This window comes from Macaca nemestrina, chromosome 17 (assembly GCF_043159975.1).
Source record: "Macaca nemestrina isolate mMacNem1 chromosome 17, mMacNem.hap1, whole genome shotgun sequence".
Lineage (NCBI taxonomy): Eukaryota > Metazoa > Chordata > Mammalia > Primates > Cercopithecidae > Macaca > Macaca nemestrina.
In genome coordinates, this window is record NC_092141.1 from 66634286 (window position 1) to 66652401 (window position 18116).

Consider the following 18116-nt stretch of genomic DNA (forward strand, 5'->3'; position numbering starts at 1 on the left):
AACCAAATAAAAATCAATAGCAAAAGAAATTAACCAGATCCATTATGGGCACAGTTGACCTAGTTGGTAGGTATTGTCTGATAAATAACTTTGTTTACCAAGGGCCATCATTTACTAGCCATAGCCACAGCCACCCACACCAGTATTTACGTGTTGCACAATACTGCCATGAAGGTCAGGCCATCTTTCTTTCATGTTGCCTTACTCCATACTGCCACAGGGCGCTGAAAAAATGCAGGCTAGAGAAGCTAATGACATCCTCCCCCTTTTGCCACCACCCTCTGCCAGGATCATTAGCAATTCTGAACTGATTAATTGCTAAAATCCCAGCCTTGAAACTGTTCTGTTAGAAGAGCAATGCTGAACTGATGAAAAGATCATCTTAATATGGGCTTCAGAATTAATCATGTGTAATACAGTCAGTAGCTTTCATCATAAATTTACCACACTTCACCAAGTCTGAATAAAGCTCAAAGTTTTCCTCTTTGCTTGTTTAAAGACAACACGTACCCAAGCCACTTGTAGTCTAAACTGCAGCTCAGAATTGCCTTTGGCAAGAAAGATTAGACCATTTTAGCCATCTCTAAAAAGCTGAACTTGCAAAACAAAGGGATAAAGAATGCTAATTTTCAATGAATAAGTAAGGAATTCCGGATGTGCAGGCAAATGATCAAGAGCCATTGAAACAGACACAGGTAAAAGCTTTTAGAGCAAATTGCTGGTCTGGGCATGGGATTATGAGATGAAAACATTTATAGCCATCACTGTGCACTTACTCAGTGTATCTACCAGGGCAGCCACAGCTTACTTTGCCCTTTCAGTAGTGGGATACATCTGGCCACAGAGATGTTATGCTAAGTCACTACCTATGGAGAAGTTAGGATGAAAAATCCTAGGAAAGATATATTAAGAAAGATATTTCAGAATGATTTGGTCATCTCTCAGTGTGCAATAAATGGCACACCCACTACTGAATCCATTTGATAATCTGGTATGTTATCTCATCATAGTTTTAAAGAAATATTCACGCGTCGGGCGCGGTGGCTCAAGCCTGTAATCCCAGCACTTTGGGAGGCCGAGACGGGCGGATCACGAGGTCAGGAGATCGAGACCATCCTGGCTAACACGGTGAAACCCCGTCTCTACTAAAAAATACAAAAAACTAGCCGGGCGCAGTGGCGGGCGCCTGTAGTCCCAACTACTCGGGAGGCTGAGGCAGGAGAATGGCGTGAACCCAGGAGGCGGAGCTTGCAGTGAGCTGAGATCCGGCCACTGCACTCCAGCCTCGGCGGCAGAGCGAGACTCCGTCTCAAAAAAAAAAAAAAAAAAAAAGAAAAAAAAAAAAGAAATATTCACGCAATTATTATTATTATTATTATTATTATTTTGAGACACAGTTTCGCTCTTGTTGCCCAGGCTGGAGTGCAATGGCGCAATCTCGGCTCACCGCAACCTCTGCCTCCTGGGTTCAAGCGATTCTCCTGCCTCAGCCTCCCGAGTAGCTGGGCTTATAGGCATGGGCCACCACGCCCAGCTAATTTTGTATTTTTAGTGAAGACGGGGTTTCTCTAGGTTGGTCAGGCTGGTCTTGAACTCCCGACCTCAGGCGATCTGCCCGCCTTAGCCTCCCAAAGTGCTTGGATTACAGGCTTGAGCCACCGTGCCCGGCCACGAATTATTTTTATTATGAAGTGATGACAAAGACAATTAATTACAGGGGTGGTAAACTTCTCAGGATGTCTGAAATCCACAAATAGCCCAAAAAGAAACGAGGTTTTACTGGTCTTAATATTTTAATGAGTATTTTTCCACAGTGTGAAGTAATTCCCATTTCTGGCATTAAGGACCCAAGGTGATGCCAAAATCCTAATAGCAAGGGATGTTGCAGGGCAGACATGGCAGGGCAGGCTATTGAGTAACTGTCTTACAAGCCAGGATAAAAACAAACAGTAGAGAAATGCTACTCTGTCTGGCAGTATGTTTGGAACCAGTCTGAATTTAGTTAAATATGCTGGTAAATTCACCCATGTGAGCCAAGGGGGAAAAAAGATGCCTTCCGGGGAATAAAGCTATACCTACTTGCTTTTACAGATATAAAGGAAAATTCAAATTCAAAAGTCCTATATCATACCGAAGTATAGCTTTTCTGCTAATATTTAATAATTATTTTCTCAAGTAAATATATATAAAATAATCCACACTATAGCTTTATCTAGATCTAAATTTTCAGAAATTAGTAATGGAAATTAAATTACACAGAACTGTGATTGTTTCCTAGATTTCTTCCTCTAGGTTATTAATTGCCAGGACCTACATAAAACTGTTTCCAGAATGTTGTTAAGTCTTAGTCATTAGGGAGATACATATGGATACACTCACAAATTCTTCTGGGGTCAGGCCAGACACCACCAAGGACATTCTTTTGTTGACCCTTTCTGTTGAAGCTGTCAATTTCGGCTTCTCCCTGCTCACACTTTCTTCCATTGCATTATACCCAGCAGTATTAGTATTATGAGCAGCAGCTGGACTCTGGGCAGATTCTGCAACTTGCCACTGGGGTACTTTCAATGCAGAGGTTGAAGATGGTATGCTGCCAACATGAGCTGACTCTGGGGCTCTGTCTTCGGAAGGATCAGATTCAGGGTCATCAGAGAAGAGACTGATTCCAGATTCCAGGTAAGGGGTTCCCTCTGAAAGGAATGGGAGAAGTTTAATTTACACAACAATGAATGCTGAATTACAGAGTTCTGGTCTCTGTTAAGAATTAAAAAGACCAATGAAGTTAGGTTAAGAGAAAAATGGGTACATGAATACAGTGTTGGTGGAAATCCAAAGTAGCCTAATTACCTAAAAAGGAAATATGGCATTATGTAGCAAACACCTTAACCTGTGTTTATACTTTCAGTCAACAATGCTAGTTTTAGAAATATATCCTAGGGAGACAAAAGATGTATGCAAAGGTTTAGTCATAGGAATGTTCACTGTAACACTGCTTATAACAGTGTAATTTTAGAAGCAATCTAGAAGTCCAATAATAGATTAAATTACGATATACCTAGTCCAATGGAGTACTCTTCACCCATTAGTTTGAATATAAATGTTGATGTACAATAAAACAGAAATGTTACTAATATATTAAAGAAGATACCTAAGCAATATTATTTATCATGACATTATTTTAAAAATAAAAGTTTATGTAAAATGACTAAAGAAACACAAATATTTTATTATTAAAGAATAAGAGTACAGGCCGGGTGCGATGGCTTAGGCCTGTAATCTCAGCACTTTGGGAGGCCGAGGTGGGTGGATCACCTGAGGTCAGGAGTTCGAGACCAGTCTGATGAACATGGAGAAACCCCATCTTTACTAAAAATACAAAAAATTAGCCGGGCGTGGTGGTGCATGCCTGTAATCCCAGCTACTCAGGAGGTTGAAGCAGGAGAATTGCTTCAGGCGGAGGTTGCACTGAGCCGAGATCACACCATTGCACTCCAGCCTGGGCAACAAGAGTGAAACTCCGTCTCAAAAAAAAGAGTACAAGTAATTTTATTTTTTTGAGAAGGGTCTTCGTCTGTCACCCAGGCTGCGGTGCAGTGGCACAAACATGGCTCATCTGCAGCCTTGACCTCCTGGACTCAAGTGATCTTCCTGCCTCAGCCTCCTGAGTAGCTGGGACCACAGGTGTTTGCCACCTTCCAGCTAATTTTTTTTTTTTTTTTGAGATGGAGTTTCGCTCTTGTTGCCCAGGCTAGAGTGCAATGGTGTGATCTTGGCTCACTGCAACCTCTGCCTTCTGGGTTCAAGCAATTCTACTGCCTCAGCCTCCCAAGTAGCTGGGACTACAGGCATGTGCCACCAAGCCTGGCTAATTTTGTATTTTTAGTAGAGACGGGGTTTCTCCATGTTGGTCAGGCTGGTCTCGAACTCCTGCCCTCAGGTGATCTGTCTGTCTTGGCCTCCCAAAGTGCTGGGATTACAGGCATGTGCCACCATGCCTGGCTCATTTTTGTATTTTTAGTGGAGACGGGGTTTCACCACGCTGGTCAGACTGGTCTCGAACTCCTGACCTCAGGCCATCTGCCTGCCTCGGCCTCCCAAAGTGCTGGGATTACAGGCATGAGCCACCATGCCTGGCCCCAGCTAGTTTTCTTTACTTTTTTTTTTTTTTTTTAAACTTTGTAGAGATCACGTCTTGCAACACTGCCCAGGCTGGTCTTGAACTCTTGGCCTTGAACAATCCTCCCACCTTGGCCTCCCAAAGTACTGAGATTACAGGCATGAGCCACTGCATCTGTCCTTATTTTATCTTTTACAAGGTGGCATCTCAGCTTGGTGAAGTGGCTCACGCCTATAATCCCAGCACTTTGGGAGGCCAAGGCAGGAAGATTGCATAAGGCCAGGAGTTAGAGACCAGCCTGGGCAACATAGCAAGATGCCGTCTCCAACCCCGCCCCAAATTATCTTATTTATTCCCTATATTGTCCAGTTTGGGAGCAATGAGCATATAGTAATTTTGTAAGAAAGGAAAAAAAAGTTGACAAATGTGGCAAATGCTTTATTTTTGTTTCTTCATCCAAGGTAATGACACCATTACTTTTCTCACTTAATAAATCAGCAGGTATCATTACCAAATTAAAAACAGCAGAGATGTCATCCTCGAAACATTTCAGAAAATGCCATGCTATCAGGAATTAAGCATAGCTAAGTGGAATATATGAGATTCCTAAAATGACCCTAATGAACATGGCCAAATACCACATTTGACGCCAGTGTCTTTTATGATAATGTGTTTTTGAGGATTAATTAAAAACTTTCTTTACTGATTAAAACTCTGATTTACAAGCCATAAAACACCATTCATTAAAAGTGATTTTTAAGGCATAAAATATATAATCATTTATATTAATTAACTCATAAAAGAAGAGCTTGCTTTGAGATTTGACTCACTTTCTAATAAAGGACTGGCCTAAAACTTTATTCTTTGGCCTTAGGACTCTTGTCTAACAGTTGAAATAAAATATATACATATATATTTTTGAGATGGAGTCTTGCTCTATCAACCAGACTAGAGTGCAGTGGCATGATCTTGGCTCACTGCAAACTCCGCCTCCCGGGTTCAAGCGATTCTGCTGCCTTGGCCTCTAGAGAAGCTAGGATTACAGGCACGCACTAGCAAACCCAGTTAATTTTTTTGTATTTTTAGTAGAAACAGGGTTTCACCATGTTGGCCAGGCTGGTCTCTAACTGACTTCAGTTGATCCACCTGCCTCGGCCTCCTGGAGTACTGGGATTACAGGCATGAGCCACTATGCCTGGCCTGAAATAATATATTTAGAGTACACCAAGATTCCCTCATCCTCAAAATCATTAGTTAAACCATTAATTAAAATATAGATGGATTAACAGTTTCAACAATTTTCAAGTAAACCTTAACACTTGAGCTATTTTTCTAAAATGGGCTTAAGTATAACAAAAGTGTCCATGATAGACTAGTACATCTAAAAGTTGGTTAACCAGAATATCTTTATGCAGGATTCAGAGTAAAATCAAAGTGTTTGTTCCATTAGAGCAGATGAAATATTACCTAGATCTTGCCTTGGCAAGTAAGATGGTTCCATCAAATCGTGTGGCCCAGACTTTTCCAGTTGTTGCGTCTCCACATCAACAACCTTAATGAGCTCCTCTTGAGATGGGTAATTTCCATTCTGAAGACTCCCAGAGCTACTGTGCACATACCACCTATCCTCTAATGACTGGCATTTAGAAGGGGATGACCTAGAAAGATAAATGGAAGGAGAAAACCATCGCCACCAATTGTGAAAAGACAAATCACACTTCCTGGGTAGCCAAAGCATAAATGAAACAGCTCATGTCAGAGAGATCAAAAATGACTAGCAAAAAAGAGCCCACGTGACAGCCTAGAAGTCTGGATTCATGTTGCCTGCCAATATGTCAGGGTTGACATATAACATCTCCCCCGAGGGGTTGGGTTGGTCTGAGGCACTGTATCTCCTAGCTGTTAAAAGCAGGTCAGTATCTGGGTGTGGTGGCTGTCGCCCGTATTCTCAGCTACTCGGGAGGCTGAGGTAGGAAAACTGCTTGAACCCGGGAGGCAGAGGTTGCAGTGAGCTGAGATCCCAAGATTGCGCCACTGCACTCCAGCCTGGGTGACAGAGCAAGACTCTGTCAAGAAAGAAAGGAAGAAAGGAAGAAAGAGAAAGAAAGAAAGGAAGAGAAAGAACGGAAGAGAAAGAAAGAAAGGAAGAGAGAGAAAGAAAAAGAAAGGAAGGAAGGAAGGAAAAGAAAGAAAAGAAAAGAAAAAATAAAAAGCAGGCAAGCAAGTAGGTCAGCAAATTTTTACCAAATTACTCACTGCCACTCACTCTATACACAATATTCTACTTGAGTCCAAATGGATATGTTAGAATCAGATCTCTTATGAAGATAGAACGTTGATCAATGTCAACATCTCTACACTCATTATTTCTACTCAGTTTTAGCAGAATTACAGAATCATCCCTATTGCCTGCCTTTTCCTTTTTTGTTTTTTTTTTGAGATGGAGTCTCAAGCTCTGTCACCCAGGCTGGAGTGCAGTGGCTCGATCTCGGCTCACTGCAACCTTGCCTCTCGCCTCTCGGGTTCAAGTGATTCTCCTGCCTTAGCCTCCCAAGTAGCTGGGACTATAGGGACATGCCACCACGTCCAGCTAATTTTTGTATTTTTAGTACAGGTGGGGTTTCACCATGTTGGTCAGGATGGTCTCGATCTCCTGACCTTGTGATCCAACAGACTTGGCCTCCCAAAGTGCTGGGATTACAGGCGTGAGCCACTGTGCCCAGCCACTATTGCCTGCCTTTTCAATGTCCAAATTCATTCTAAAAACAAAAGCCAGCTATAAAATATTGTTAGAAAAGCATACACACCCAGTAAATAGTTCCTCTAGTCTTCCAAGTGCTTAGGATTTTGCAAAATAAGATACTTATCAATAGATTTAAAGGGCCTCAGAGGTTAATTAATTTAAACAATTATTGGGTGCTTACTATGGGTCAAATACTAAGGCTAGGCCCCCTGGACTGAAGATGAGTGCGAACTGAATTACTGCTCTTTTTTTTTTTTTTTTTTTTTTTGAGACGGAGTCTTGTTCTGTCGCCCAGGCTGGAGTGCAATGGCACGGTCTCGGCTCACTGCAACCTCTGCCTCCCAGGTTCAAGCGATTCTCCTGCCTCAGCCTCCTGTATAGCTGGGATTATAGGCACCTGCCACCATACCTGGTCCTCCAGTAAGGAAAAGAATGGTACTGGACTACATAGTCCAGTACCGGACTGCTATATAGTCCTGTATTAATAGTGGTGTAAATACACATCTCTAAAAGATATTCTAAATGTTTTCTGGCTTTGGGAGGGCAAGGTGGGTGGACCACTTGAGTCCAGGAATTTGAGACCAGCCTGGGCAACAAGGTAAAACTCCCTCTCTACCAAAAAAACAAAAACTTTTTTTTTTTTTTTTTTGAGACGGAGTCTTGCTGTGTCACCCAGGCTGGAGTGCAATGGCCAGATCTCGGCTCACTGCAAGCTCCGCCTCCCGGGTTCACGCCATTCTCCTGCCTCAGCCTCCCGAGTAGCTGGGACTACAGGCACCCGCCACCTCGCCCGGCTAGTTTTTTTTTTTGTATTTTTTATTAGAGACGGGATTTCACCGTGTTAGCCAGGATGGTCTCGATCTCCTGACCTCGTGATCCGCCCGTCTCGGCCTCCCAAAGTGCTGGGATTACAGGCTTGAGCCACCGCGCCGGGCCAAAAAATACAAAAACTTAATGGGCGTGGTGGTGCATGCTTGTGGACCCAGCTACTTAGGAGGCTAAGGTGGGAGGATTGCGTGAGCCTGAAAAACAGAGGATGCAGTGAGCCATGATTGCGCCACTGCAATCTAGGTGACAGAGGGAGACCCTGTGTTAAATAATAATAATAATAATTACTATTATTATCTGTGGTAAATCAAGAGCTAGACTTTTTCTTTTTTTTTTTTTTTTGAGACGGAGTCTCACTCTGTCGCCCAGGCTGGAGTGCAGTGGCGCGATCTCGGCTCACTGCAAGCTCCGCCTCCCGGGTTCACGCCATTCTCCTGCCTCAGCCTCCCGAGTAGCTGGGACTACAGGCGCCCACAACCGCGCCCGGCTAATTTTTTGTATTTTTAGTAGCGACGGGGTTTCACCGTGGTCTCGATCTCCTGACCTTGTGATCCGCCCGCCTCGGCCTCCCAAAGTGCTGGGATTACAGGCGTGAGCCACGGCGCCCGGCAAGAGCTAGACTTTTTCTAGAAAGACAAGAATTTTAATTAGGGCAAGGGCTGCCTTGAAGAAATCTACCATTAGCTGCCAAGCTTGTTCAGGTTTTAGCTCCATTATATTTTTTTCTGACCTTTAGAAGGGACACATCTATCTAACTGCACATTTCTCATGTTGTAGTTTATGTTATAGGTTCAAAAAGCCTATATACAATTAAACAAAAAAAGTCTCCTGGCCGGGCGCGGTGGCTCAAGCCTGTAATCCCAGCACTTTGGGAGGCTGAGACGGGTGGATCACAAGGTCAGGAGATCGAGACCATCCTGGCTAACCCGGTGAAACCCTGTCTCTACTAAATAATAACAAAAAACCAGCCGGAGGAGGTGGCAGGCGCCTGTAGTCCCAGCTACTCGGGAGGCTGAGGCAGGAGAATGGCGTAAAACCCGGAAGGCGGAGCTTGCAGTGAGCTGAGATCCGGCCACTGCGCTCCAGCAGGGGCGACAGAGCGAGACTCCGTCTCAAAAAAAAAAAAAAAAAAAAAGAAGTATCCTAGAGCAATAAAAGTTTATAAATGTCTGTATACAAAAAACTGGAGAAAGTATGGTGAAAAAAATTAACAATTAGAGTTCAATATAAATAAAGATGTCAGATACCACAGCATCTTTACACTGATGTTTCTTACCTTTCCACTCCTGGTTCTTTATTTTTACTGGTAGAACTATCTGCAGATACCTCGAACTTGTCAGCAGAAAGGCCTTCTGGATTCTGGTTTATAGGATACTCACTACTTTTCTGTGAAGTTAATACTGCTTTAAATGGAATGAGAAAACAAATCTACTTTATTGTTTTGTTCTGATAGTGATAATTCAGGTTAGAATATTGACTTTTTTCAAAAGCATCAATCTATGATACACAAATTGGTTTTTAAACAAGTATATCAGGCAGAATTTTATAAACAAGTAACGCAACAGCCAGATGCTAGCACTAGATGGAATTCAATGATTAAAAAATAATAATGGTAATAAAAGGAACACTTTAAGACAGGGCAAATAAAGACACCCAGCTGAGACAAGGCTGAAAAAAAATTTATATTCCTTGGCCCTGAATGATAAAAATATATATATAACAATTTTTTATTTCTGCAGCAAATAAATTATGCCCAAATTCCTCTCAGACAATAGGAAAGAAAGAGTACTGGAAAGCACAAAGTACATTTTTCTCCATCCCCACTGCCTCCACATTAAAGACTGTGTGAAATGGGGGTTTCAGCTTCTGCATGTGGGGGGTAAACAAGACATGTGTGTCAGACAAGAAAGAAAAAACAGGTGACATTTTGCTTCACATTTTCAATTACTGAAAAAAAAAAAAGAAAAAAAAAAAAAAACAAATAAACCCCCTAAACCAACACATACACAAAAAAAACCCCAAGGTGCTGGTTAGTAAGAAATCTTTTTTTTTTTTTTTTTTTTTTTTTTGAGACGGAGTCTGGCTCTGTCGCCCAGGCTGGAGTGCAGTGGCCAGATCTCCGCTCACTGCAAGCTCCGCCTCAGGGTTCGCGCAATTCTCCTGCCTCAGCCTCCCGAGCAGCTGGGACTACAGGCGCCCGCCACCTCGCCCGGCTTATTTTTTTTTGTATTTTTAGTAGAGACGGGGTTTCACTGTGTTAGCCAGGATGGTCTCGATCTCCTGACCTCGTGATCCGCCCGTCTCGGCCTCCCAAAGTGCTGGGATTACAGGCTTGAGCCACCGTGCCTGGCCAATAAGAAATCTTAAATAATACATGGAACTAATGATGAAATGCCACAGAAGGGAAAAAACACAAAACATACTGAAGGCAAAGTTCTGGCACGTTAGTTCATTTTTTTTTTTTTTTTTTTTGAGACGGAGTCTCACTCTGTCACCCAAGCTGGAGTGCAATGGTGCAATCTTGGCTCACTGCAACCTCCGCCTCCTGGGTTCATGCAATTCTCCTGCCTCAGCCTCCCTAGTAGCTGAGACTACAGGTACCCGCCACCATGCCCAGTTAGTTTTTTTGGTATTTTTAGTAGAGACAGGGTTTCACTATGTTGGTCAGGCTAGTCTCGAACTCCTGACCTCAAGTGATCCACCCGCCTTGGCCTCCCAAAGTGCAGGGGTTAGACATGTACCACTGTGCCCGGCCTAATTCATTTTGTAATATATTAATTCCTCCAAATGTATCACTTTGTGCCACTGCCTTCTAGGAAATGGCTTAAAGGCAAAAGTATTTATTTATTTATTCATTCATTCATTTATTTATTTTTGAGACAGAGTCTCCCTCTGTAGCCCAGGCTGGAGTGCAGCAGTACGATCTCAGCTTACTGCAAGCTCCGCCTCCCAGGTTCACGCCATTCTCCTGGATCAGTCTCCTGAGTAGTAGATGGGACTACAGGTGCCCGCCACCATGCCCAGCTAATTTTTTTTTTTTGTATTTTTAGTAGAGACAGGGTTTCACCATGTTAGCCAGGATGGTCTCAATCTCTTGACCTCATGATCTGCCCGCCTCGGCCTTCCAAAGTGCTGGGATTACAGGTGTGAGCCACCGCGCCCAGCCTTTATTTATTTATTTATTTTTTGAGATGGAGTTTCACTCTTGTTGCCCAGGTTGCAGTGCAATGGCGTGATCTTGGCTCACTGCAACCTCTCTGCCTCCTGGGTTCAAGTTATTCTCCTGCCTCAGCCTCCCAAGTAGCTGGGATTACAGGCATGAGCCACCATGCCCAACTAATTTTATATTTTTAGTAGAGATGGGGTTTCTCCATGTTGGTTAGGCTGGTCTCGAACTCCTGACCTCAGGTGATCCGCCTGCTTTAGCCTCCCAAAGTACTGGGATTACAGGCGTGAACCACTGTGCCCGACCGTTATTTAATTTTTTAAAGAGATGGGTGTCTTGCTGTGTTGACCAGGCTGGTCTCAAACTCTTTTTTTTTGAGATGGAGTCTTGCTCTGTTGCCTAGGCTGGAATACAGTGGTGTGATCTCAGTTCATTGCAACTTCTGCCTCCAGGTTCAAGTGATTCTCCTGCCTTAGCCTCCCAAGAAGATGGGATTATAGGTGCCCGCCACCACCCCCTGGCTAGTTTTTGTATTTTTTGTAGAGATGGGGTTTTACCATGTTGGCCAGGCTGGTCTTGAACTCCTGACCTCAGGTAATCCGCCAAAATTGGCCTCCCAAAGTGCTGGGATTATAGGCATAAGCCACCACACCCAGCCTGGTCTCAAATTCTTAAGCTCAAGTGATCCTCCTGCCTTGGCATCTCACAGTGCTGGGATTACAGGCGTGAGATACCATGCCCGGCCAAGGTGGAAATATTTCATAAGTAAAAACAAATAGTTAAAAATTGCAAATGTCTTCTATTCATTAAAAAGTCACTGATTTTGAGCTTTTATTAGAAAAGCTAAAAGTCATAAATATAGGCAGAAAATTGAAACAAAAGATTATATTAATTAAACTGGTTTTTAAGACACTGGGTAGCCTAGGGGGGGAATAATCATTGATTTCCTGAGTTAGTCTTCAAATGCATTATTTATAGTTTCCTTTATGCTTGTCTTTTCTGGACCTGTGAGTTTCCAGGGTCATTTAGAACTCTGTTGAAAGTAAGCAGGATCTAACTATGAAGAGAGGTATCATCCTCTCCACCCCCAATACAGGGTGATAATTGATAAAGGGTAATGTGCAAGTTCCAAGGAATCATATCAAACAGAATTAACCACTGGAAAGAGTTAAAAAAAAAAAAAAAAAAGTGGCCGGGTGAGGTGGCTCACGCCTATAATCCCAGCACTTTGGGAGGTCGAGGTGGGCAGATCACCTGAGGTCAGGAGTTTGAGACCAGCCTGGCCAACATGGTGAAACCCTGTCTCTACTAAAAATACAAAAATTAGCTGGGCGTGGTGGCAGGCGCCTGTAATCCCAGCTACTCGGGAGGCTGAGGCGGACATTGTAGTGAGCCGAAATCGCGCCACTGCATTCCAGCCTGGGCAACAAGAGTGAAACTTAGTCTCAAAAAAAAAACCACAAAATACACAAAAAAACAACAACAACAAAAAAAGTGAAATGCAGAGAGAAGGCTCAGATACAAACACAGCTATTAAAAAGTCATTCCTGCTTTCGGCCAGAACCGCAATCTTCCAGTAATTCACCAAAATGACGAACACAAAGGGAAAGAGGAGAGGCACCCGATATATGTTCTCTAGGCCTTTTAGAAAACATGGAATTGTTCCTTTGGCCACGTATATGTGAATCTATAAGAAAGGTGATATTGTAGACATCAAGGGAATGGGTACTGTTCAAAAAGGAATGCCCCACAAGTGTTACCATGGCAAAACTGGAAGAGTCTACAACGTGACCTAGCATGCTGTTGGCACTGTAAACAAACAAGTTAAGGGCAAGATTCTTGCCAAGAGAATTAATGTGCATATTGAGAATATTAAGCACTCTAAGAGCCAAGATAGCTTCCTGAAACGCGTGAAGGAAAATGATCAGAAAAAGAAAGAAGCCAAAGAGAAAGGTATGTGGGTTCAACTGAAGCGCCAGCCTGCTCCACCCAGAGAAGCATACTTTGTGAGAACCAGTGGGAAGGAGCCTGAGCAGCTGGAACCTATTCCCTATGAATTCATGGCATAATAGGTGTTTAAAAAAAAAAAGTCATTCCATCACCGCAACATTTAGCGTATAAATTCATCTTCTTACTACATGCTATGAAGAAGATAAGACAAGTTAAGTCAGACGTCAATAACTCAGTAGAACCTGAAAAACAGAGCAAAACCTTTCTCCTTTTTTTCTTCCTTAATTCTTATTTCATTCTCTGAACAGCAAGCCCAATCTAGGCCTTGTGACATGATGATCTACTTGCTGGCTGGTTTAGGGAAGTACAAATGCAGAGATCCAGAGCCCAAGTTTCAGAATAGTATTGTAGTTCCTCTTAAATCATTCCCTCATCTAGATGTCTTAACATGTTACATTCTTCGTGGGTAGGAAATATGGGCCACACCAAACATTTAATAAACTTACTGACTGCCCACTGTGTGCTAAGCATTATACAGGGTATTGTGAAGAATTAAGGAAGACACTGGAAGACAACAGATATTAAGAAATAATAAACTAGGCCGGGCACCATGGCTCCCGAGTAGCTGGGATTACAGGCATGTGCCACCACACCTGGCTAATTTTTTGTATTTTTAGTAGACACGCAGTTTCTCTGTGTTGATCAGGTTGGTCTCGAACTCCCGACTCAGGTGATCCACCCGCCTCGGCCTCCCAAAGTGCTGGGATTACAGGCATGAGCCACTGTGTCCGTCATAGAAGTTCTGGCCAGGTGCCATGGCTCATACCTGTAACCCCAGCACTTTGGGAGGCTGAGATGAGAAGACTGCCTGAGTTCAGGAGTTTGAGACCTACTTGGGCAACATAGGGAGATCTTGTCTCTACAAAAAATTAAAAAAAAAAAAAATTACCTGGATATGGTGGTGGATGCCTATAGTCCCAGCTACTTGGGAGGCTAAGGCAGGAGGATCTCTTGAGGAGTTTGAGAGGCTGCAGTGAGCTGTGACTATACCACTGCCCTCCAGCTTGGGCAACAGAGCAAGACCCTCTCTAAAAAGGTGAGGCTGAGGTGTGGGAGGATTGCTCAAAATCAGGAGTTCAAGACCAGCCTAGTTAACAGTGCGTCCCTGTCTCTACTTAAAAAAAAATTAAAGAAAAAAATTATTTTTAAAAAGTTCATTTGAGTTTCAGTTAGACTCAACCAGATTTAGGGAGGAAAAGGCTCAAAACTTATGCTGGTATTAAGCTGTGATATCCAAAATGATTCAGAAATGAAGCATTTCAGTTACAGATCTGCAGAAAAAAATAAACACACATATACACCAAAGAGGAGATAGATTTACACAGATATTCAAAGTCACACAATAATAACATTTTATGTCTTACACATTACAATTGAAAGTCTAGTCTGTGTTTAGACTGAAGATGGTGAAAGCACCCCAAAGAAGAGTATTATACTAGGGAAGGGACTCTGAACTCTCATTATCTGAGAGATGAACTAAATGAAGATAATTACAATGAAAGCATTTAAGGAAATACATTTTGAAGCACTGCCATAGCAACAGAGTTTCTAGCTAGCTTCTTTATCCAAGAGCTACTGTTTGTTCCTGAACACAAAAATACTGCAAGGCACAACTGAGGACCAAGGCCACTGTTCTGTGTAAGTAACAGACTTGAGTTCCTAGAAAGACTCAAAGAAAGGCCTTAAAGTCCCCAGTTGGACTGTGGAACAGGGTGCTGAAGAAGGAACTTTAACACTCAGATAAGAATCACTGAGATAGGAATGAAGTGTACTTTGAGAGAACTCACCACCCCTGAATGTTTCTAAGCAGCATCCTGGTGGGGACCCCATGCCCAGCCTCTCCTAAGTGTCTAGTGTTTGCCCCTGTTTAAAAACCTGCCTGATGTGTTGTCTTTCCAATTAAAAACTCAAATTTCCATCTCACTTTCCTTCATTTATGCTATTATTCCTCAGCTCAGTGCTCGCTTCTTCTAGGAAGTTAGCTCTGATCAACTGCACCTGCCTGGTTACTCCAATGGCATCCTCTCAGAGGTCCATCCGGATTTTTTCTGGTAACTGTAACATTGCTATAAAGCACTTGACTCTGCTGCATAAAATTAGGCTTTCTGTGTTCTTTCCTTTTGAACTAACAGGAGCTCTACATCACTAGGCTTTCTGTGGATCAAAGTGCGGTTCCTGAAGTATAGGATGTCTCTTCCTATAAATCAGAAGCATATTAAATAGGTCTTTGTGATGTGACACCAGTGTAATAAGGAATATGTCTGAGTATTTTTTCATAGCTTTCTGAAATTATGGGGTTGCCTGTCACCAATTTCTTCTACTCCACTTAGCTTCCAATAGAGCAAGAGCTATATTGTATACCATCTATATTCCATGGGCTCCCCATAGCATCTACTTGTTGTAGGTACTCAGATGACAACACGAATGACTGCCCTGAGTCCCTCTGACTGGTATGTTAGTTGTAAGCAGGGACAAGAACCAAGGTTCCACAATTACCCATGTGCTGAGCAAGGATCATAAAATGTTGGAGCTAAGTCCTTATTTTTCAGAAGGAGATAAAGGGGAAGGAAAGAATTTTGCTTAAGATATCAGTGTTTGGCCAACATTACACACCTTTTTCTGATGTGCTTTGTTCTGGATTTCGCAGGTCCTCAAGGGCAGAAGAGTCAGTTATGATGGAAGGGTAGCTGTTAGAAGGCTGGCTTCCGTGCTGTTCTAACACAGCTTCTAGTTCAGCCATTTCCTGCTGGAGCTTTATTAGGTTATCTTGCATGGTATCCCTCTGCTGCAAAAACGATAAATGGTACCAAGAAAATGAAATACTTTGAGAAGTTTTCCATTAAATGAAAATATGTCACACAAATTAGTTTTAGCACAGGAATTGAAATCACCTAGTATGGAACTATAAGTTCTGGCTGAACACCTTTTAATCTAACCACATTCATGCAATTAATGCCCATGAAATTATTTCCAAATGATGCTAGTGAGGGAAAAAAATCCTCCAACTCCCCCAAATAGACTTGATTTATTGTGATGTCCTTTTGAGGTTGGTTATTTTCTTTTAAAGCTAGGGAGTGAAAAAATAATTAAGGTATTTAAACATTATCGATATTTAATATTAGCCTGAATCTATTAATATTTTATTTATACAGGCACATTTCAAAGACTTGGTGTTGTGAGATTCATCAGACATTTAGGTTAGTTCATATAAAAATGTGTGATTTTTAGACTAATGTAATGTCAAAAAAGCCCCCTATCTATGGCATTTTATAAAAATACAACAAACAGAAAAATACTATCAGTAATCCTGCCTAGATTACTGGCTTGTGAGGACTCTTCCTTTTCTGGGATGCTCTGAACCTTTAGTTTCTTTTCTTTTTTTCTTTTTTAAGTCTCCCTCTGTCACCCAGGCTGGCACCATCTCAGCTCACTGCAACCTCTTCCTCCAGGTTCAGGCGATTCTCCCACCTCAGTCTCTCCAGTAGCTGGGATTACAGGTGCTTGCCATGATGCCCGGCTAATTTTGGTAATTTTAGGAGAGACAGGGTTTTACTATGTTGGCCAGGCCGGTCTTGAACCCCCGACCTCAAGTGATGCATCCGCCTTGGCCTCCCAAAGTGCTGGGATTACAGACATGAGCCATTGTGCCCGACCTGAACCTTTAGTTTCTAACGGAAAAAGCAGAAAGCTAATTTATGAGTCTATCTGTTTGCTCAGTTAATTAGACAACTATTTACTATCTATTAAGCACCAGGCACTGTCCTAGTATTGAGGATACAGTCCTAATGGTGCTGCCATTCTAGACAGGGACATCTTATCTAGAATGTGTCCACCTAGATATCATTAGCAAGGACCTGTGAGAGGGAAGGATTCAACAGAAAGAGCCCTAAGAAAGCCTGTAAGGATAGTTACTGTTAAAATAATGGGTTCTTCTTGCTTATGGGCTCCTGTTGTTTATTGGTCCATTTCAAAGAAGAATGTGCTAAGTCCAAATATTTGATAAAAAAAGAATTTCGGTATGTAAGGAGTTTTCCAAAATATCCTTTTTAAAAATTTATTTTATTTTATTTATTTATTTTTGAGATGGAGTTTCACTCTGTCGCCCAGGCTAGAGTGCAATGGCACAATCTCAGCTCACTGCAACCTCTGCCTACCCGGTTCAAGCAATTCTGCCTGCCTCAGCCTCCCAAGTAACTGGCATTATAGGCACCTGTTACCATGCCCAACCAATTTTTTTTTCTGAGACAGAGTCTCACTTTGTTGCCCAGGCTGGAGTGCAGTGGCGTAATCTAGGCTCACTGCAAGCTCCACCTCCCAGGTTCAAGCCATTCTTCTGCTTCAGCCTCCCGAGTAGCTGGGACTACAGGCGCCTGCCACATTTTTAGTAGAGACGGGGTTTCACTGTGTTAGCCAGGATGGTCTCCATCTCCTGACCTCGTGATCCGCCTGCCTCAGCCTCCCAAAGTGCTGGGATTACAGGCGTGAGCCACTGTGCCCAGCCTAATTTTTGTATTTTTAGTAGAGACGGAGTTTCACCATGTTGGCCAGGCTGGTCTTGAACTCCTGACCTCAGGTGAACGGCCTGCCTTGGCCTCCCAAAGTGCTGGGATTACAGGCATGAGCCACCATGACTGGCTTCAAAATATACATGTTTAAAAATCACTTTGAGAAGGAACATCAATGGTTGCTAAAAAGTCCAGTGTGGGAGTGTGGGCAGGAACACACTGTTTCACTCTCCATTTCTTCTTCTTCCGATCCTTAAAAATGACTTTGCCCTTTACTAAAACCAAGCCATCTTCTTTCTCCTGCTGTGCTGAGTTCATAATTTTCAGGAGGTTTTTATGACCAGAAAATGTATTCCTAGCTTCACAAAGGTTTCCACTGCTACTCTAACACTGCTTTGCTGCCAAGGTCTGCAGCAACGCCATTGCCACCACGTGGTACTCATGAGTAGTTACATCACTGATCAAATCCTAGCCAAGGTCTGCCTCAGTAAACCTGGAATGAAAGCACATAGATATCTGACCAAAATGCTTCATAGGCTATATTAGTCACTGCTGTCACAACTATCACATCTAACCTCTATGTGGCCATCACATAAATCAGAAAAAATAGTAGTGGGGTAATTATTAACAGATAACTTTCCTTTGGGTTTCCCAAAGGAATTATTTTTTATAACTTAGACAAATTCCCCAGCAGGCAAGTGGTCAAATACATTAGGGAGAATAAAACCAATAGGTTTCTAAGACTTC

At 42.6% G+C, this 18116-nt stretch overlaps 1 protein-coding gene and 1 pseudogene across 17 annotated transcripts in view; one reads left to right on the forward strand and one right to left on the reverse strand.

Annotated features, from left to right (window-relative positions):
- The window catches only part of LOC105472075 (BRCA1 DNA repair associated), an 86779-nt gene that overhangs the window by 23577 nt on the left and 45086 nt on the right, over positions 1 to 18116 (reverse strand). For 11 of the 17 annotated variants that reach the window (XM_011725004.3, XM_011725002.3, XM_071083195.1 and 8 more), the window contains 4 exons: positions 15478 to 15649; positions 8965 to 9091; positions 5585 to 5775; positions 2380 to 2690 (listed from right to left, as the gene is read on the reverse strand). In XM_011725004.3, coding sequence (XP_011723306.2) covers positions 2380 to 2690; positions 5585 to 5775; positions 8965 to 9091; positions 15478 to 15649 — 801 coding nt within the window. The remainder of the gene's footprint in view (positions 1 to 2379; positions 2691 to 5584; positions 5776 to 8964; positions 9092 to 15477; positions 15650 to 18116) is intronic. The other 6 variants (XM_071083197.1, XM_071083196.1, XM_071083192.1 and 3 more) reach the window with 1 other exon arrangement.
- On the forward strand, positions 12441 to 12923 carry LOC105472074 (large ribosomal subunit protein eL21-like; annotated as a pseudogene).